The following is a 21,997-nucleotide window of genomic DNA, read 5'->3' on the forward strand; positions in this document are numbered from 1 at the left end:
CCCAGACATCCAGGCGGCACCTCCTGCTGCTTCTGGAAAGCTTCGTACTCTCAGCGAGACACACAGCGAGATGGTTATTTGGCAGGTCTGGCCGGTGACACAACGCGGAGGCGGAAGAAATGTGCACAAAGCGGTGGAGGGGGTGGAGAACCGGAAGCAGAGAGACGCCTCGTCGGCTGGTCAGATCACCAACCAAGCGCTCCGGTTCCAGCCCTGCGCTAGCCCACCTCTCCCAGGCTGACGCCACCCCTTCCTCTCCCATGTGAGCCCCCAGCATACTGGCCAGATGCAGCACACCCCCACGCCCACCCCCACCCCCCCAGCCTCGGGAATTCTCCCTCCTCTCCACTCCCAGCATCCTCGATAATCCCTCTGGTCGGCTCATTCATCCTGTAGGTCGGTCTACCTGCCGCCCTTCCTACCCACATGTCCTGTCCTCCTAGTACACGAAATGTTTCCCCGGGGCAGACCGTGGGAGAAACCTCTTACTACTTCCCAAGGCCGCATACAGCGCTGGTGCTCAGTAAATACCCGCTCGACAAGGTCAGAGTGCAGACACCCAAGGCAAGGGAAGATCGGTCAGGATTCCCAGCTGGCTGGAAATAACACTGTTAAGTCCTAGAGAATGAAACGTCTGTCGCTCTCAGCCGCTCTAGCGTGACAACAACTATGGGAGCAGAAAGATCCCAGTAAAGGTCAAGGAACATGCAGTGCTCCCCAAGATGAGGAGGAAACCCCAGGTACCAGGAGGAAGGCAAGTCTGAAGGGACCTGGGTGCTGATGTTAAGAATCTGGGCTGACGGGGACCACAAGTCCAAAATATCTACCTGAAAGAAAGGGGACGTGTCTTGTCTCTATCCCGACAGGCACAAGGGGAAGAGGGCCACGCTGGGATCGCATCCCAGCCTTCTTGTACCTTCCTGGATAATCAGGGCAGTCGTATTCCCTCTCTGAGCCTCAGTCTACCCACTGGCAAAGGGGGACTAAGACCACAAGTCACCTCCTCGGAAGCGCCAGGTGCCAAAAGGCATTCAAATCGAGGTCCAGGGTAAAAGGATGGGAAGTTACCTTTCAGAAAATGAAACTTTTTCAAAAAGCTAGCTCCCACAAAAGAATCACAGAGGTATAGCAGGAGTCCGCTAAACATGAAGTCAGAGCAGCTGATGTTCAGGGAGTGGGGCCTGGAGCTCACATAACACACAGAAATCTGAAAAAGAAGGAATCCAAGAGAGAACATCAGCTTTCATGAAATACCCAACAACACCATGCTAGGGCCTTGCGTCTAACAAATACTAACTGCTTGGCCAATGCCCAAGGCTGGTGGGGGTCAGGGCAGAGACAAGATTTAGTGTTATGTCCAAATCCAGATCCTAAAACTCAAGTCCAAGAAATGTATCCACATTTGCCCATCCATCAATTCGAGAATCCATCAATTCGAGAATCCATCAATTCGACGGACGAGTTGCCACCCGTCAATTTTGGCATCCGCGTCGGCTTTCATTCCTAACTTATTACAGTGGGGGGCAAACCACTTAAACTCTCTCAGGCTTTTACCCTATCAGCTATAAGGTGGGGTAAACACCTGAGGCAAAGGAGCTGAGTAGCTATCATCCCGAGTCCTGGGTTCTGGCGCCTCCGTTTTAGGAATTCCTCAGATTCGTGGACTCAGCGGGGCCCCCTCTGAAAGTCACCTGAGATCCCAGGTTAAGGTAGCAGTCGACCGAGAGCACAGGGTGGCCGCGGTTCCGCAGGGACAGCGGGAAGAATCGGTGACTGTGGTGCTGGAGGAACTTCTCCAGCAGGAGCTGCGCGGGCGCCGCGAGGAACGTGTGCTTGCTGTCCGGGGCGCAGATGTACTGGGCCGGCACGATGGCCACGGGGTTGTCGGATACCTGCCCGGGGAAGGCGGGGTCAGCCACTCCCAGCCACCCTGAGCACAGAGGTCCCTCCCCAGGCCTCTCCTGGGGTGAGTGGCCCTGTCACGGAAGACTGTGTCACAGGGTAGAGCTGCCCAGCTGCGAACACATACCTCAACCCAGAAATTCTCTGCCAAGGAAAACTACGCTTTACCACGGTGGGACGTGTGAAACTGACGAGTGGGACCGGTAAGAATTGTAGGCATTGACCACTCCATGCAGAAGACTTGCCGCCTGGTCTAGAATAATCAAGAGGACCACTGGACCTGGGGAACTCTCCCCTAAATCCGGAGAGGCAAACCTCTGGGAAGGATCAGCCTCCCTCTGGCCCCAGAACCCATCCACCTTCGCCTGCCCCCGCCGCCCTTCCTGCCGACCACCCGCCGGTCTGCACCCACCACCCCTTACTCCACGGCCAACGCGTTTGCCAGGCTGCAGCCAGGGAGACTTGGCGTAAATAAAACGAATCAAATCCTCTGCTGGGCACCCTTCGGTGGTCCCTCATTACTCCTAGAGAAAGTCCAGAATGTTCCCATGGCTGCTAAGACCCTACATGCTTCTCTAGCCCATCTCTGCCATGACTTCTGCCCTTTATGCTTCTTCCACGCTGACCTCCCGGCTTTCACCTGCTCAGCTCCTTCACCCAGATCCTTCTTTGAACAGCTGTGTATTACCCCCGAGTCTCTGCTTTAATGTCACTGTCTCAGGGACACTCACGCAGACTCCCTCCCCCACCCTTCGCAAGGTTAGGTCTCCCTGTGACACATGTCACCCTCGTGGTGGTCACAAGGACACTACATGTTTAACATCCGCCTCAGCTGCAGGGCTACACCGAGTGAAGGGCCTGCGTGCTCAGTAAATACTCAATGAGTAAATGAAAGTAAGTTATTTCATTCAGATGAAAGATTATCGAATGTTCCAGCTCTCTTACACATAACCTAAACCTAGCGGAAAAGAAGATGCTCAAAATAGGAATACACATAAAATATCTAGAGCCAGAGGATTAGACTGAGAGACATAAAGAAAACTCAGTTTTAAAAGTACAACAGTATCTTTGATAGACAATGTGGTAAAAATCAGAATTGTAAAACTTAAACTAGAAATCTAACACAATTTCAATAAGAAATCTCAGCAGCGGGGGAGGGTAGGACTTAATTCAACGACTCCCGAGTTCTGGAAGTACAGACCTTTTCTTTAAATGTCTTGCTACTTTTTAACAGAAATGAGGATGGGCTTTCCCTTTCAGAGAAGGCTTCACATCCTGCTGATAGGAAGGGGCAGGTGGGTGGGGGTTTGGGACTGGCGGCTGAATTCAGACCCAGCCCAGCTCAGGATAAGCAACCAACCGCACAAGGAGTGAGGGGAGATGAGGCAGGACAGAGGCTGAAAGAGTCACCGGGACAGGCTGATGTGTCCACCGCCAGGGCAAAAGTCAAGGCAGATGGAGGTCCAAAGCAGAGAATGGGGCTCCCGTCCATGGGTCGGAGAGAACCTTCAGGCAGAGTCGTGCCAGCCCCATATGTCCTCCTGGAAGACCAGATCTCGGAGGGTGTGCTAGGACTTTCCACCCTGAAATTCTGCAGCCAGCACTGACCTAATCAGACCACGTCTCTCCCCACCAAGAGGCTGGCTCGCGCACAGACAACACGGCTACCAGACCAGCCTGTTGGTGCCATTTGGTTATCTGGCCAGGCGCTGTCCAGGGGCCCAGAGAGGAGCATGGCGCCCCACCCCCCAGGAGCTGGGTCCAGCAGAGAAGCCAGGGCAGTGAACACAGAGCCCAGTGCTGGACGTGCAGGCCGGCGAGCGCTCACGGGAAGGCTGGTGGCGGCCACACTGGCGGGACGCGTACCGGGGATACTGGTTAGAACCAGCGATCGGGAGAGAAACCCGTCGGCGGGCCTCCCTTCCCCAGGCTCCCAATTCAAAACCTTTGCGAAGGCCACCAGCCGTCAAGGCCGCCCCACGGCCTGGCCTCCCCGCCAGCTCCCACACCACCGCAGCCCAGGCAGCAGACTCAGTGGGCGCACTCACCTTGGACGTGATGTGGCAGGACCTGTGCCCGCCCACGGCAATCTGCTTCTTCATCACGCTAAAGCGGTTGAACCGGCAGAGCAGGAGGCCGGCGCTGTGCACCCGCAGGTTGAAGTCCACGTCGTCACACGTGAACCTGCTCAGAAGCAGAGGAGGGAGCAGATAGCACTGGACGCGGCCCACGGCCCCGGGCACGCCCCCAGCAGCCACGCGGAGTGTGCACCCCCTGCGCTGGGGGGCTCGTTCCAACCTTGAAGACCTCGCTCAATAGCGGCATATAAAGAAGACAAAACAAATAAGGAGACCAGGTGGGGCTGCGACGTGTCTGCACCAGGCCGGGCTTAAACTACAGAAGGACTACCACTGGCTGATCACACGCTACAGGCACCGTGTGAGGGGCTTCACAAACACCGTTTCATCTATGCGTTACAAACAAAAAACAAAACAACAAACAAAGAACAAAAGGGAGGTGCCTGGGTGGCTCAGTCGGTTAAGTGTCCGACTCTGGCTCAAGTCATGATCTCATGGTTCGTGAATTCGAGTTCCACATCAGGCCCTGTGCTGACGGCTCGGAGCCCGGAGCCTGCTTGGGATTCTGTGTCTCCCTCTCTCTCTGCCCCTGTCTTGTCTCTCAAAAAGAAACATTAAAAAAAAAAAAAGAAAAAATAAAAAAAAAAAAGAAAGAAAACAACAAACTCCCTAGAGTAAAAATATTAGCCACATCTTACAGCTGAGAAAAACAAGGCTCAGAGATGCTAAGTCATCAGCCTAAACTGCAAAGCTGTGAAAGAAAAAACCCAGAACTTAGCAGGGCAGCCTGGCTCCAAAAGCGACCCTCCCACGGCTCCTCCGATGGTCATCTTGGGTGTGGCCCCAGGGCTCCTAAGAAGGACATCTTGGGTGTGGCCGACTGCCTGGCCTATAGGGATGCCTGATAAGGGCTGGCAATCTGGTTATTCTTGAGATGTGAGCACTTCCGTGGCCAGGCCCAGAGAGAGAGTCATATGGAAATTACTTCCTAGTTTTCTTCAGTGTTAATGCTCCTAAAAACTGACGTATTCCGAGAAGGAAGCAAAAAAGTAAGAGAAATGACACAGTACGACGTAAGTCACTATATAAAGGATCACGTGAACCGATGAAGGAAGTTGAATGATCTTATGCAAATCTACAGTCTACAGAATTACATAATTAAAAACAAATTTTTTTTAAGTTTATTTATCTTGGGGCGCTTGGGTGGCTCAGTTGGTTAAACGTCCGACTCCAGCTCGGGTCATGATCTCGCTATTTGTGAGTTCGAGCCCCGCGTTGGGCTCTGTGCTAATAGCTCAGAGCCTGGAGCCTGCTTTGGATTCTGTGTCTCCCTCTCCCTGTATCCCTCCCCCGCTCATGCTCATGTGCACATGCTCTCTCTCTCTCTCAAAAATAAGCATTAAAACAATTTTTTAAAATAAGTAGATAAATAAAAGTTTATTTATCTTGAGAGAGAGCGTAGCATGAGTGTATGTGCGTAAGGGGCAGGGAGAGATGTGGGGCTCAAACTCACAAATCCTGAGATCATGACCCGAGCTAAAATCAAGAGATGGGACACTCAACCAACTGAGCCACCCAGGCCCCCCTATACGACAAAAAAATTTAAAAAAAAACCTGAGGGCTGATTTCAGCTTGGGTCATGGGTCTCGAAGTCTGTGGGATCAACCCTCTTCACTATCAGCACTATCCGCCTGCTTGGAATTCTCTCTCCCCCCCCCCCCCCCCCCCCCGCCCTCCCACTTGTGCGCGCGCGCACACACACGCACACACGCACTCTCTCTCTCAAAATAAAAAAATAAACATTAAAAAAAACCACCCCAAAACCTGAGGGCTGAAAGCAGGGCCAGAGCAATGCCCCGGGAAGGAAGCCTCCGGTTCCACTGGCCCCGCAGCAGCGAGGAGGCGGCCGTCCCCCAGGCCTAAAGTTGCCCTTCAGGGCGGGCTCTGGGCCGGGGGCGGTGCCGACGGCCACAGAGGGCGGGGACTCACCGGTTCTGGTTGTACTGCACATTCTGGGTCAGGTCCACGTTCAGAATGATGAAGTCGTGCACGTGGCAGCGGGAGAAGGGCTCCCGCACCTCGGCGCTCCCGGTCTTGCTGGACCACTTCCGCATGCCAATCAGGGCATAGTGGGTGATGTTGGGGGATGCCTCGATGTGCTGCATGATGTGCTTCAAGGACACGTTTCTTTCTGCCCAGGAAAACTCCCTGCTCAAAAGAGGGAGACGGACGTCCCCAGGCTGAGGGGCAAACAGCAGCAGGGCCCCCAGGACCGGACGCTTAGGAGCTGGGTAGGGCTGGAGCAGGTGGAGCCCATGGCTGCCACCCTGAGTGCCGGGAGCCAGGCTAAGCGGGTCACATCTACTATCACGTATCCTCACGGCAACCTCATGACCTAGACCTATCATCCCCATTCTACAAATGAGGAAAAAAGGGGCTCTGAAGAACTTGCCCGGTGTCACTCAACAGAGCTCGGACTCAAACAGCGCCGTCTCCAAAGCCTACCTCCTCCCCATCAGGCTAAAACACTGCATTTCCCGTTTGCAGACCTGAGGGCAAAACGGTGGGGAGAGCGAGGCTTTCTGCTGTGAATTCCAGTAAGGGAATGGGAAGGAAGGAGGTAGTGTGTAGAACCCCCCACCCTGACTGCCACTGTCTGAGGACTGTGGCGACGACAGGGACACCTGATGACCAGGGAGGGGGCTGGCGGGAGGGGCTCCAGGGCTAGGAGCTGGGCCCCAGCACGCAGCTCAACTCTTCTGGACCCCAGCTTGCTTTTCCCCAGCCAAGGGGCTTAAATAAACTCTCTAGGGCCCTGGCCAGCCCTGACATGCCAGGGCGTTAACTGCTGCTTCAGAACAGAATTCGGGAACGCAGAATGAAGGCTCCATTCTCTCCCAGTCTCAGCCCCCGGCTGAGCTCTTGCCTTTGGAAGAGCGTCAGGGAGAATATTGCCAGCAAAGCAGAACTGCTCCCATAAACTACGGGCAGCTCTATCATCCGGAACACATTTTCTCTCTAGAAGAACAGGGACTAGTGGTAATTGTCACAGGAGGGTACCACTAACATTAAAGAGGTGAAATGACCTCACGTTTCTTAAAAAAAAAAAAAAAAAAAAAAAAAGGTGGGGGGCGCCTGGGTGGCTCAGTCGGTTAAGCGTCCGACTTCAGCCAGGTCACGATCTCGCGGTCCATGAGTTCGAGCCCCGCGTCAGGCTCTGGGCTGATGGCTCAGAGCCTGGAGCCTGTTTCCGGTTCTGTGTCTCCCTCTCTCTCTGCCCCTCCCCCATTCATGCTCTGTCTCTCTCTGTCCCAAAAATAAATAAACGTTGAAAAAAAAATTTAAAAAAAAAAAAAAAAAAGCCAAAAATAATCAGAAGTCATCAGGCAGCCCTAAGTTGAAACATCCATGTGGCAAAAATCACAAAAGGAAGTATTTTACCAACGATGTTCCGAGTCTATCTACTGAGCCTTCCCTACATCGTGCCCTCTGGTGCCCACCTCCAGGCACACCCTTCACGGTTTAGTTGTTACACTAATGTCACACAGCAAACAAAAATGCAGCTGGCTGTTAGGAATTAGGCTGGCGGCAGGGGGAGGGTGTGGAAGGTTCCAGGAGGGAATTTCCGGGCCACTGGTGACATTCCATTTCTTCCAACGGGAGTTGGTTAAATGGGTGATCAGTGTGTGAAAATTTCTGGATGTGTGTCCTACTTTCTGTAGGTATTTTATACTGAATATATACCGTGTGACTTTCTGTACGTATTATACATCCAAGAAAAGTTTTAAAAAGTTAAAGACACAAGGGGCCGCCTGGGTGGCTCAGTCAGTTAAGCATTTGACTCCTGATTTCGGCTCAGGACCTGATCTTGAGGTTTGTGAGTCTGAGCCCCCAAATCGGGCTCTGCGCTGACAGTGTGGAGCCTGCTTGAGATTCTCTTTCTCTGCCCCTCCCCCCCCTCAAAATAAATAAAAAATAAGAAACTTAAAAAAAATTGAAACCTCAAAACTACGCTGGGCTTGGAATGAGAGCCTGAGACATACAAGGCCATGTGAACCACATACTGTGCCTTCTAAGATGCGGTGTCCTCTGTGGTCCTCAGGAGGTAGCTAAGAAGCCCCCATTGAAAAGGAACAGCTTTGGGGCACCTGGCTGGCTCAGTCGGTTGATGTCCGACTTCAGCTCAGGTCACGATCTCACAGTTCGTGAGTTCAAGCCCCGCGTCCAGCTTTCTGCTGGTCAGCGCAGAGCCCATTTGGATCCTCTGTCCCCCTACTCTCACTGTCCCTCCCTTGCTCACGCTCTCTCCAAAAAATAAATAAACAAACATTAAAAAAAAAAAAAAAAAAAAAGGAACAGGTTCATGTTCCTTGCAGGGTCGGGGGGGGGGTGGCATCTCACCTGCTTCTTTCTCCACCACAGTCTACATCCACCACGTTCCACATCACGCAGGAGTCGTCCGAGATCACGATGAAAGGCCAGATGTCCTGTGGCTTGATCCCCAGCTCCTCCTGCCGGTTCCTCTCCAGCTCCAGATTGTGGTAAGACAGCTCCTTGATCAGGAAGTGGGCGGCGCCTGAAATGGGCAAACCCCAGGCCCACTCTTGGGTCGGTCCTCCACGGACATCTACCCAGGACAGGCCCACCCTCAGGTCTGCCCTACCCAGGACCAAGGCCCCATCTGGAGTTAGAACGGCTCATCGAGGCCCCAGCCCATGACCAGCCAGCTCCCGATGGGCCTAATCTCCATCGCCAACCTGCACACACATTTGTCTGCTTATCCTTGTCTCTGACCGTGGAGAATGTGAATCAAAGCAGTGACCAAAGACGGAAGAAGGCTATAGCTTTCAAGATGAAAGGAGCCTGATGAAGAATGTTTAACCCATTCATCTCTAGGACCGTCTCCCAAAAGTCTCCGTTCGCAGGAATTTTACCAAGCAGGGCATGTTAAAAAATGCCTACCAACTCCAGCGCTGTTGAAGATACTTGGGAGCACCAGCATGATGTGGTTGGGCCAGTATTTCTTATAAATGGCCATTTCATACTCTTTGACGACCAGCACGTGCAGATGGCTGGCACCATCCATGGCATGGTACAGGTTAAAGAGTCCGTGCTCGTGACGGCCGGTTGTCGGGGTGAACGTCGGACTTTTTATATACTCGTGGCTCTGGAAAGCAGAGGAATGAGGAGGGGAAGTGTTTGTGAATACGGTCACGATCACTCCCCTCCCTTTGAAATGGGACTTCGGGGGCGCCTGGGTGGCTCAGTCGGTTGAGCATCCAACTTCGGCTCAGGTCACGATCTCGTGGTCCGTGAGTTCAAGCCCCGCATCGGGCTCTGGGCTGATGGCTCAGAGCCTGGAGCCTACTTCCGATTCTGTGTCTCCCTCTCTCTCTGCCCCTCCCCCGTTCATGCTCTGTCTCTCTCTGTCTCAAAAATAAATAAATGTTAAAAAAAATTAAAAAAAAAAAAAAGAAATGGGACTTCGCGGAAGCTTCCGATAAGAGAATGCAGCCAGTTTCCACACTCACTGAATGCAGCTTAGCCTTGGGACTTGCTTTTCCCGAGAAGACGACGGGAACATGATGGTTTGCGCCCGTTCTGAGCCTGGCCCCCCGAGGACGGACGCATTCCACCCTCTCTCTCTCAGACCCCTCCCCGGGAGGAGCCGGGGCTGGCCTGCTGGGGCAGGAGAGACCGCAGCGGGCAGGGATGGGCATCCCACTGAGGCGACCCTCGCCCGGCCAGCCCCCAGCTGACCTGGCAGCTAACCACAGACACGAGTGATCGCAACAAGCCAGGGTAACCACACAGCGGGACCGAGCCCAAGCTGCCAGCCCGAAGAATCGCAAGCGGAGTGAGGGCTTGCTTGGGAACGGTCAGTTACACAACCGAAACTAACTGGCATGTGTCAGTGACCCAAACGGATCCCCCTCCCGTGTTGGCACTGAATATGTGTGGAGTATATACTAGTCTGGACGATTTAAATCCCTCAATCCCTCATCCCTGCAGCCTAGCTCCTAATACACTCCGGTTGTGAATCTTTTATACCAAGAACTGGGTTTTCCTCCACTCTGCCCTCAACAAAAAAGTTCTTCTGGTTGAGCTAGGCCTTCCACTCCTTCTGAGTTCCTCAGAGCACCTGCCGCAAAAAAACCTGTGCTGCACCTGGTGCCCGTACCCAGTTCTGGCTGGAACTGGCTGGAACTGGCTGGAAAAGCGAGGGGGGTGAACAGAGAAACCCTCCACCAGTGCAACAGCCCGCCCCAGCCCACAGGGTAGGAGATGCCCTGTAATAAAGGCCCCCATTGTTCTTTACAAATGTTCCCACACAAGGGTCACATTGGCCGGGGCTGGGGGCAGGCAGTGAGCTGACTCTGAGACGGTCAGGCTGGATCTGTGAAACCAAGCATCCCTATGAGGAGGGCCTCTAAGAATGCTGGTCACGGACTTCTGGTGGAGTCTATCGGATTTTCCACGTATAATATCATGTCCTCTGCAAAAAGGGAAAGCTTGACTTCATCTTTGCCAATTTGGATGCCTTTGATTTCCTTTTGTTGTCTGATTGCTGATGCTAGCACTTCCAACACTATGTGAAACAACGGCGGTGAGAGTGGACATCCCTGTCGTGTTCCTGATCTCAGGGGAAAAGCTCTCAGTTTTTCCCCATTGAGGATGATATTAGCTGTGGGCTTTTCATAATTGGCTTTTATGATGTTTAAGTATGTTCCTTCTATCCCAACTTTCTCAAGGGTTTTTATTAAGGATGCTGAATTTTGTCAAATGCTTTTTCTGCATCGATTGACAGGATCATATGGTTATCTTTTCATTTATTAATGTGGTGTATCACATTGATTGATTTGCGAATGTTGAACCAGGCCTGCAGCCCAGGAATCAATCCCACTTGATCATGCTGAATAATTCTCTTTATATCCTGTTGAATTCAATTTGCTAGTATCTTGTTGAGAATTTTTGCATCCATATTTATCAGGGATGTTGGCTTACTTGACACATCTCCAAAAGCAAGGGAATTAAAAGCAAAAATGAACTATTGGGACCTCATCAAGATAAAAAGCTTCTGCACAGCAAAGGAAACAATCAACCAAACTAAAAGGCAACCGACAGAATGGGAAAAGATATTTTCAAATGACATATCGGACAAAGGGCTAGTATCCAAAATCTATAAAGAACTCACCAAACTCCACACCCAAAAAACAAATAATCCAGTGAAGAAATGGGCAAAAGACATGAATAGACACTTCTCTAAAGAAGACATCCGGATGGCCAACGGGCACATGAAAAGATGCTCAACGTCACTCCTCACCAGGGAAATATAAATCAAAACCACACTGAGATATCACCTCATGCCAGTCAGAGTGGCTAAAATGAACAAATCAGGGGACTATAGATGCTGGAGAGGATGTGGAGACACAGGAACCCTCTTGCACTGTTGGTGGGAATGCAAACTGCTACAGCCGCTCTGGAAAACAGCGTGGAGGTTCCTCAAAAAATTAAAAATAGATCTACCCTATGACCCAGCAATAGCACTGCTAGGAATTTACCCAAGGATCCAGGAGTGCCGATGCATAGGGGCACTCGTACCCCAATGTTTATAGCAGCACTTTCAACAATAGCCAAATTATGGAAAGAGCCTAAATGTCCATCAACTGATGAATGGATAAAGAAATTGTGGTTTATATACACAATGGAGTACTACGTGGCAATGAGAAAGAATGAAATATGGCCCTTTGCAGCAATGTGGATGGAACTGGAGAGTGTGATGCTAAAGTGAAATAAGTCCTACAGAGAAAGACAGATACCATATGTTTTCACTCTTACGTGGATCCTGAGAAACTTAACAGAAACCCATGGGGGAGGGGAAGGAAAAAAAAAAAAAGAGGTTAGAGAGGGAGGGAGCCAAACCATAAGACTCTGAAATACTGAGAATAAACTGAGGGTTGATGGGGGGGGGGGGATGATGGGCATTGAGGAGGGCACCTGTTGGGATGTGCACTGGGTGTTGTATGGAAGCCAATTTGACAATACATTTCATGTTAACAAAAAGATAAAATACTTCAGCAAAGGGAAAAAAACCCAGATGAACTAAATGTGGCCGAATGTTGGTAATTGTTGAATTTGGATGATAAATTGCGGGGAGGTTTGTTGAACTACCTCCTTCCTAACTTTTGTAAACGTTTCACATTTCATAATAAAATTTTTGTTAAACAAACAAACGAACAAAAAAGAATGCTGGTCACAGAGACGGCGAGTTATTAAGAACGAGCTCGTCCAAGAGAGAAAATTTATCTTTTACGGATGACATGATGCACCATCTGGGCTTCGCTTCCAAAGAACAGAAGAAGGCAGAAGAGAAGGCTGGCCGCGACAGAGTAGTCCCTGCAGCTGGGTTTGAGCCCCCCCCGTCGGGCTCTGTGCTGACAGCACAGAGCCTGCTTGCGATTCTCCGTCTCCCTCTCTCTCTCTGCCCCTCGCCTGCTCATTCTCACTGCCAGAAGAAATAAATAAATTCCTAAAACGTTCCACAACAGCTTGTTCGAGACAAAACGGGGAAGGGACGAACACGTCCTCAGCACCTGTCACCTCGCAGGCACTGTGCAGGTGCCTCACGTCGGTTATTCCCACGATGCTCGCAAGAAGCTGCTGCGAAGTGACTGCTGCCGAAGCGTACAGGGTGAGGGAACCGAGGCTCGGCGACATTCAGTGACAAGTCAAAACGACACAGCTAGACAACGGTAGAGCAAGGCCGGAACTTGACGGAGTGACCCTAACCCCAGCCCGCTCCACGTTCAGTCACACACCGGTCCCCGCCTGCCCTTGACTCATCAGGCAACCACAGCCTCCAGCTGAACGGTCACCTGCAGCCACTCTGTGCCCCCCCCCCCGCCCCCCGAGCCAGAGCCGTACCTTGTCTGTGACCAGGGGCAGCCGCATGCTCTCCAGCTGGCCTCCGGGTTGGCTGAAGACAAAGTGGTGCTCCTTGGACTTGGGGATGATGAAATGTAGCTGAATTTCCTCTCCTAGCATGGAGTAAGAGAAGGCAAAGGCGTGCAGGGTGGACTCATAGAGCTGAGGCGTGAGGGGAAAGGACAGAGCTTGTCGTCAGAGTCCGGCATTACCTCCCAGAAGAGCCCAGGCCCGTCGTGGCCGTGACACCACACAGGTCACTGCCACCTGCCCCACAGCCCGAGAAACCCACAGGTTGGCCCTGGTACGAAGCGTGGACGCCCGGGTCTTGCGGCTGGACAGACACCCGAGGCCACGCCCACTCAGTTGCGGACCCTCCCCCCCCGCCCCTCATTATTATTACTATTATTTTTTTTTAATGTTTATTTATTTTTGAGAGAAAGCGAGACAGAGTGCTAGCAGGGGAGGGACAGAGAGAGAGAGGGAGGCACAGAATCCGAAGCAGGCTCCAGCCCTGAGCTGCCAGCATAGAGCCTGACGCAGAGCTTGAACTCGGGAATGGCGAGATCATGACCTGAGCAGAGGTCAGATGCTTCACCAACTGAGCCATCCAGGCGCCCCCACCCCCCCCCACCCCTCATTCTGATCCCGCTCCACCCAGTGACGCCACTTCTGGCCCCAACCCCTTGTGGACTCGTGCTAGGTCACCCACTAAAGCATTCACACCACACGTCTCATCGCTTAATGCCAGTAAATGGATTCTTCCCATCACAGGCGTTATGCGTAGAAACTCACTAATAAAACTATCAATAACTACAGGCGCTTGCACACTTCCGTCCCACGCGCTGTCTCGGCCCCCTCCACCCTTTGGGGCTGTAATTAACCCTATGAAGCAGGTAGTTTCACCATCCCCTCTTTATGGATGTGGAAACAGACACTCAGAGGTCTTGGGCTCACTCCTATCCCTAAGGTCTAGCCTCACGTCCCCTCACCCCCTTCCGGTCGGCCCGCACCCGCCCCGTGGCTCTGCCCAAGCCTCCTTCAGGCCTCAGCTCAGGCATCCAGCCCTCCCCGACCCCTCCCCAGACCTGCAGCTAGCAGGTGTGGGCCACTCCTGAGGCTCCCCGAGGCCTGGAGGGGGTGGACACAGGCCAGGGCACACGGGCCGTCACTCCCACTGTGGCTCCCCCAGAACCACAAAGCCCTTTGGGGGCAGAGATGAGACAGAAAAAGATTTTGACCTGGGGAGGCAACAAGGGGGGGGTGTAACTGAGGAAGTTTCATACAACGGATCAGGGAGCCGTGAGAGGAGAGAAAAGACTCCAGGGTGCACGGGGGCACAGAAAGGCCAGCAGGGAGCGGGCATGTCATGTGCCCCTCAGCACTCCTCCCGTGGCCTGGTTCCGAGTCCCCTGCAGCCGGGGCCCCCAGACCTGAGCACCCTGAACACGGCGGGTGTTCGGCCGGGGTCTCCGCGCTCAGTTCTGTTAACTCACTGCAGATGCCGACCGTGGTGACCACGACTCTACAGCCCGCGGGTCTCTGTTTCTTTAATGTCAAAATTAAGAGAACGCTCTCACGTACATACTCTCCGCTTTGAAAGAATAACTTCATCTCCACAGGGAAAAACATGAGGACGGTTTATCTGCACAGGATCACTATTTTTAATTCTTAAAAAAAAAAAAAACTGCTCATATGTGTTTTCTAATTTTGTCTACAGTAAAATCGCATAGTTTTGCTTTTGTTTTTGTTTTTAAACCGTCTAAAAGAAGACGGGTGCTACTTCAGCAACAGCTGAGCTCCAGGCCGGGCGGAGGTGGGAGAATTAGAGCCCCTATCTGCTGCGTCCCTCTGCAAAAGGGACAGATGCGGCAGGTTGGTGCTCAGGCCACCTCTGGAAGGTGCCAAGGCCCTTCTGGAAGCAGCCAAGGCATGGGCTTTCCGCACACCAGCTCTAGCTGCTCCTCCCCTTTCCCTGCTTAGGTCTGAAACGAAAACACACACTGGATGTAAAACCCCACCTGCTACTGCTTCTGCGCGACCAGCCTCGCAGGCCCGCTGTGAGGCCACAATGAGACCACGCAGAAGGCAGCTTGGCCCCCATCAGGCCACTCCATGCCATTCTCCCTGGAAAAGCCCCTGTCCCGCTCTCCGCACAGCACCCGGGGCCTTCTGTGGTGTCTCTCTGCCCCCCCACCCCCACCCCAGCATCCTCTCCTGGGCTCACCCACGCCTTGCGCCTTATGGTCCAGCGATGCCCGACTGAAATCCCTTCTAATTCCCCCAGAGACCCCGTGCCTCCCTCTACTCACATGCTTCTGTCTGCCCCGGCCCCTTGGCAAATTCTTATTGATTCTTCAAAACCCTCTCCTCTCCTTCCTGCCCAAGACAGTACCTTCATTTATCAAATGGGGATGATGTTATTTCCTTGTGTGGTTTTAGTGAGAATAAAAAGCTAGACAGGGCAGTTCCCTATCCAGTCACTCTGAATGACTGGAGGTGTGCCTTGAACACAGCCACCTGCAGGTGACCAGCCAGAACCTGAGACAGGCAGAGCCCAGGGGCAGCCTTAATCCATTTGCCCCAGTGTCTGGGGTAAATATCATTTTCTATCACGTAAAAAGGTTAGAGGAAGGGGTGCCTGGGCGGTTCGGTTGATCGAGCGTCTGACTCTTGATTTTGGCTCGGGTCATCTCACGGTCGGGGTTTGAGCCCCACATCGGGCTCCACGTTGGGCGTGGAGCCTGCTTGAGAGTCCCTCGCCGTCTGCCCCTCCCCCATTCACTCACTCACTCACCTCCCTCCCTCTCTCTCAAAACAAGAAAAATAAAGGTTAGAGGAAATGACATAGCGAAAGTGCCTGGTGCGTTGCCTGGCATGTAGTAAGTGCTCAGTAAGTGCACGTTCCGATCTCCTTCTCTAAGTATTTCTACGTGCCAACATTACTGCTTTTCCTGCCAGCTTTACGTTGCTCTGAAGTTCTGCCCTGTCCAAGTGCATCTCTCCACCCCTAGATTGTGAGTCTTATTTTTACATTTATTTATTTTTGAGAGACAGAGAGAGACAGAGCGTGAGCAGGGAAGGGGCAGAGAGAGATGGAGACACAGAATCCAAGGCAGGCTCCAGGCTCCGAGCTGTCAGCACAGAGCCCGACGCGGGGCTCGAACTCACAGACCGCGAGATCATGACCTGAGCCGAAGTCAGACGCTCAAGCGACTGAGCCACCCAGGCGCCCCTAAACTGTGAGTCTTGAATACGGGGATAAAGCTTATTCGTCTCTGTGACTGGTGCAGAAGCGCTCGGTGCCTGCTGCACTGAACTAACTTTGGCAACTGCCAGGACGTCAAGAAAACGAAGACATCCGCAGTCAGTTAACGTTGCTACCGGTAAACGTGTAATCCCAGAAGAATCACGGTTTCTGTAGCGTCGGCAATAATTTTGCAGCTTACTGAAGGGAACTGAAGATACAGGAGACCGGGAAGCAAGAGCTTCCGGAACTTTCCACGCCCGCCCCCCCCCCCCCCCCCCCCAGCAACCGGAATGAAAACACCGAGGAACGTGTGGAAGGGCCGCCGCAAGCGCTCCTGGAGATGCAGGGCCTCTGCGCCCCGCGGCCTACCTGGTAGCGGGGGTGGAAGCCCATGTAGTGGTGACACTGCTCGCAGTGGTGGTATGTGTTATAGGCCGCGTACTTGGACAGCCTCATCCGCGCTGTCTGGCGCCGCACGTAGAGCTCCTCCGGCTTCCGGGACGTCCCCCTGGCTGCAGGAAACCCCGGCGTTACAGAGCCGCAGGAGGACAGGACAGACATTCTCTCCGCCGCCCGCTCGCAGTGGAAGGAACTGAAATGCCGTAATAGGACTTTGTGCGACGGCACCTGCCGGGGCCCCGAGGTGACTCGGCGGGTCAGAAACGACAGAGGTTCAGCGGGAGAAACTAACAGACCACGTTCACGAGGGGTCTCGCCGACGGGCCCACGAATATCCTATACGCACATCTTTAAGGATTCGCCACCTGACGATGCAAATGGGTGGCCGACTTCATACGCAGACCCTGCACTACAGAGGACTTGTCTCTGTTCTTTTCAAAGGACTTAGCGAGATGAAGACTTTAACACGAAACCTTAACTAGGGACTGGTCTGTATGAAGGATCGTTCGCTGAACATGGTTCTAGGGAGAGACAATTATCGGTTTGACACGGAGACTGGTGAGTATCTTCCTTTCCTTTCCACTCACCAAACTGTTCTGGTCAGTGCTTAATATCGCACCGGCCACGAATATCTGATGGTTGCTGAAGGTGACCCTGAAACCCTGCAGGGTCATAATGCTGTGAAAGTCGGCGGTCCCCGAAGGAGGAGGGAGAAAACAGGACACTGAGGGTAGAGAGGGAGATGGGTGCATTTCGTGAGGACAACTCAAATTCCTACATAAACATCCATGCCTTTTATCCTCTCTTAACCAGAACCTTGAGGATATTCTGACCGTGACCACCCGCCAAGAGAGCGCGCATCAAGGTCAGCATGCGCTGAGCCGCAAGCCTGCCTTCGCGGGAAGAGCTCTTCCTCGTCTGGTGGGGCGGTGACCTCAGTTCTGTACCAGGCACTGCTGGCTATTCATCACCGCACCACCGAGCTCACCGCCGACACGGTTCCACTCGGCCCTTCACGAGGCTCGACCCTGGACTCTGGAGGAAGGTGGGGCAAGAGATTTAGAAGCCTGACCTTCACTCTTCACGCTCTGAAGGTGCGAACAGATGAGACTGGCGTCTTCATACTTCGGGTCGTGAATAATGTAGTCAAAAGGCAACTTCTTGAACAGCTCCAGGTCTGGCCAGGGGTCACTGAGCTGGAGGTAATGCCAATCGGACTCCTCTCTGAGTTCTGTAAGATCGTTGGAAACACAGGCAGGTGACAAACTAGGAAATGAGAATGATTTAAAAAAAATTTTTTTTAAACGTTCTTATATTTTATTTTTGAGAGAGACAGAGTGTGAGTGGGGGAGGGGCAGAGAGAGAGAGAGAGAGAGAGAGAGAGAGAGAGAGAATCTGAAGCAGGTTCCAGGCTCTGAGCTGTCAGCACAGAGCCCGACGCAGGGCTCGAACTCACGAACTGTGAGATCGTGATCTTGGGTGAAGTCGGATGCTTAACCAACTGAGCCACCCAGATGCCCTGAGAATGACTGATTTTTAAATGTGTCCAAGGACGATGCTCGTGGTAGAGCTATCACTGAGTCTATGGGCTACTGGGGGGGAGGGGTGCTACTGTATCTCAAAAGCTCCCAGAACATACTGCATTTTCAGGATTGTTCTAAGGAGGCAAGAGGTGCCTCTGGGTCCACCTCGTAACCAGAGGACCCGCCTATGCTGTGTTTCCCACGGGATGAGTTTGCTTTCCTGGCTCCCCCACTGACTTCAGCAACTCCCAATACACCTACCACTTGCTCTGAGCTTCCCCCCAGCCCCATCCCCCACATACGTAGGTTCCCAACGCCAATGGAACCTAACATAGTTCTTGTTCTTGTTTTAGATCTAAACGCTGTGCAGCCAATATGGCCACGTCCTATCACTGCACCTCTAGAAAGCCTCTTCCAAGTGTTCAGACCCATTGGTTCCTCCCTTCTGAATGCCAACACCACACGTGGTCCAAACTCCATCTTTACACTCGCCGTGTATCATCTTGCGATAATTGGTGTAGTCTATGACGCTCACACTAATTGCTTGCTGGCTCAAAAGCAAAAAAAGTCTAGTTGGTCCAACTCAAATTATGTAACATATTGATTTTACATCTAGGATATGTACACATGACCAGAATACCTGTCTAGAAGAAAGAGAAGGAAGGAAGGAAGGGAGGGAGGGGAGGGAAGGAAGGGAAGAAAGAAAGAAGAGAGGCATGTTTATTGCATATTTAGTAGGCGCTCAAGGCTTCATATGTAGAACATCATTCAACCTTCACAATGCCCCGTAAAACAGAAATTATCCACGTTTTACCAAGAAAACCAACGTATTAAGAGACTATCTGAGAAAATGGGCTTTGAAGTTGAACAAGCTGGGTTCAACTCCTGTCATTGTCATTGGGGTATCCAAGAAAGAGAGGACACAGAGACTCAACAGGGCTGCTGGTTTTCATCTGGAATAAAGTTCCAAACTGTGTGTGGGGCGGGGGTAGCATGAGAGCTCAGAGGTGGGATGAAGAGCCTCTCTCCTTTTCCTTCGAAGGGACGACCAAGGGCTGGATGGGCTTCCTTGGTTCCAGATTTCCTTCAAGTCAAAACTCAAACACGGTCAAGAGCATGTAAAGAATACAGAAGTGTTGTGTTTGCAAATGACAGGACTTTCTTCTAAGGCTGAATAATATTCCACTGCATGTATATACCATGCTTTTCTTTACCCATTCATCTGCTAATGGCCTTTTATCCATCAAGAGACCACATATGGTTGTTTGTGTATCTCGCCTACCGTGGATAACACTGCAATGAACCTGGAAACTACGAATATGTCAGTTAGCTTGACCGCAGTGGTGATTTCACAACGTACATGTGTATCGAATCATCAGGTCGTACACTTCCCACGTAAACGATACCAATAGATAAAAAGAAGTGCCATTTAGCCTCCGCGCAACTCACTGGTTCCCTTTCTTTGCAACACGGACCGGACTCCTCACACAAATTTTAATTCCCAAAGCAACGGATTCATTTACCAGACCAAGTTTACAAGCCGCTGAAGGAAAGTATGCAGAGACACTGGAGCATAAAACAGTGGCTCAAAGACAGTCTTACCTTAATCAGGGCAAACTCTGTTCCGAGAATAAGGAGGAATGGCTTTCCCCCACATGTCATATACTTGGGTTTTGCCCTAAGATATTGACCTATGCACTCGGCTGCCTGAGTGGGGACCTGCCCGGATGGATAACCCCGCTTCTGAAGGCCGTGGTCAAATCCAGCTCAGTTCCAGCTCTGCCGTCTCCCAGCTGGGTTCCTGAGCAAGTTACTTATCAGGAAATAAGCAATTATTCTCATGGTGATGTGCAGAAAATTGAAAGTGGCCATTTATGTAAGGTACCCAGCACACTGCTTGCCACTTGGAAGATACTCCGTAAACAGCAGTTATTTTTAGTGGAGTAATTCCATCCCCATGAAGGCCTCCCAGGCACTATTCTGATATTGAGCAAGATGACGACAGACAAGGGAGAGACAAGAGCACCCCACAAGGCCCCGGCAGTGAGCGTGGCCACTGATCTGAGAATTCCATCTGGAGGGCAAAAGACACAAAGTCAACCCGAGCAACCAGTGACAGAGGATTCCAACCCCAAGGGTCACCAACGCACGACTCACGGATATTGATCTCTTCTTCATCATAAACATCCACTTCCGTCAGCCGGATGAGCATTCTGGACAAAATACTAAGGAACTGCAGGTAAGCACCTGTCTTCCCAACCTGTGAAGACATTGAAATTGGAGCCCACAGTCCGCACACCATCTACGTGCAGGCACCGGCCAGAGCACCGGACCCACTTCGTTTCGCCCACCTTTTTCAAAGACCTCGTCTAATTAAAGCGAGAGCCTGGGGGGCGCAAAGCCATTTCTGGGGAAACGTGGCCCCAAGAAGCATGGCAGGCCGCAGAGGGACTTCCGTGAGCGGCAGACCCGCCTGCTTATAAATCACGGCAATGTGTCTCTAGTTTGAATCGGTCACGTTTCCTAAGCTGTTAGAAATAGGACTTTACCACAAACTGAAGGAAGGCTGCTTCAAAAAATGAACTGCCAATATAAAGCATAGTAATGTCTTAAGAGAATCTTGCACAATTACAGATTGCTATTCTTGTGTTAATACGTCTATGGTAAGAGAATAAAATCTTAAGACATAAAAGGCTGGCATCTCATTTCTCCTCTCCTAAGACCAGGAAAAGAAATAAAATTATTTTTCTCTCCTTCCTGCTCTTCCTTCCTGTATCCTAGAGTCCCTGTTCCCTCAGCCCAGCAGCAGGCTAGGACACCATGAATCTTCGTAAAACTTGGTCACAGTTGGTTAAATGGGCACCTGTGGGCCAACTTCCCACCCTGTTACTCCGGGAATGTGCTTTCTGAGCTCTCGGCTCAATGCCTGGTTTATAGCCAGCACTCAACAAATGTTGATGAACAGAAATGACTTAAGGAAATATGAAATATGACTGGGGAAAGCTTCAGAGAAAATATTTGCGATACATGCAGTAGACAGAGGATTAAATTCTGTAACCTCCAAAGAGCTCCTGCAAAGTAACAGGAAAATGTCAGATGCCTGAAGGAAAAATAAACAGGAGAAACAAAGCAGAAAATCCCTGTGAAAGCCATAGCAGTGACCAAGAAATATATAAAAATATATTCAACCTTAATAAAACTATAAGATACTAGGTTTCATCTATCAAACAGACAAAATTTTCTTTAAGATTGAGATATCCAATAACATGACAGTGTGGAGAAACCAGGACCCCTTTTTCCAGTTTATAAAAAGTTAACAGGGGCGCCTGGGTGGCTCAGTCGGTTCAACACCTGACTTTGGCTCAGGTCATGATCTCACGGTTCATGAGTTCGAGCCCCGCGTCGGGCTCTGTGCTGACAGCTCAGAGCCTGGAGCCTGCTTTAGCTTCTGTGTCTACCCCTCTCTCTGCCCCTCCCCTGTTTGCACTCTCTCTCTCCCTCAAAATAAACATAAAAAAAAATTTTTTTTTAAAGTTAACACACCCTCCCGTAAAAATTCCAGAACCACACGGTGACAATGAAAGAGAACGTTCACAAATCCTGGTCCCTCTCCAGGTTAACAATTCAGCAGCAATCCTGCCAGCGATTTTTTGGGGGGTATTTTTCACACACAGAGACATACACACACACGCTGATACTTTTTTTTTTCCCTTGACATTACACTATGCACGTATTATTCTGTAACTTAATTTTTTTTTTAATTTAAATATCTTAAACCTCAGTGTCAGTATACAAGCCTCTGACTCCAACTTCCTAGGCTGAATTGCATGACACAGTTATGCCCGAATTTACTCAACCAACTTTGACCAATGGAATTTAAATTGTTTCCAGTCGCTTTTTTTCACTATTGCAAACGATTC

The 21,997-nt window shown here is 51.4% G+C and overlaps 1 protein-coding gene across 1 annotated transcript in view; it reads right to left on the reverse strand.

The window, feature by feature from the left end:
- Positions 1–21,997, reverse strand: part of GREB1 (growth regulating estrogen receptor binding 1) — a 91,807-nt gene that overhangs the window by 1,891 nt on the left and 67,919 nt on the right. Inside the window, exons 23-32 of the mRNA XM_030311626.1 lie at positions 20,235–20,337; positions 17,627–17,785; positions 16,525–16,667; positions 12,906–13,067; positions 8,943–9,147; positions 8,382–8,556; positions 5,970–6,188; positions 3,951–4,086; positions 1,692–1,892; positions 1,069–1,207 (exon numbers count right to left, since the gene is read on the reverse strand). Of these exons, the coding sequence (XP_030167486.1) occupies positions 1,069–1,207; positions 1,692–1,892; positions 3,951–4,086; positions 5,970–6,188; positions 8,382–8,556; positions 8,943–9,147; positions 12,906–13,067; positions 16,525–16,667; positions 17,627–17,785; positions 20,235–20,337 (1,642 nt within the window). The remainder of the gene's footprint in view (positions 1–1,068; positions 1,208–1,691; positions 1,893–3,950; positions 4,087–5,969; positions 6,189–8,381; positions 8,557–8,942; positions 9,148–12,905; positions 13,068–16,524; positions 16,668–17,626; positions 17,786–20,234; positions 20,338–21,997) is intronic.

This window comes from Lynx canadensis, chromosome A3 (assembly GCF_007474595.2).
Source record: "Lynx canadensis isolate LIC74 chromosome A3, mLynCan4.pri.v2, whole genome shotgun sequence".
Taxonomy (NCBI): Eukaryota; Metazoa; Chordata; class Mammalia; order Carnivora; family Felidae; genus Lynx; species Lynx canadensis.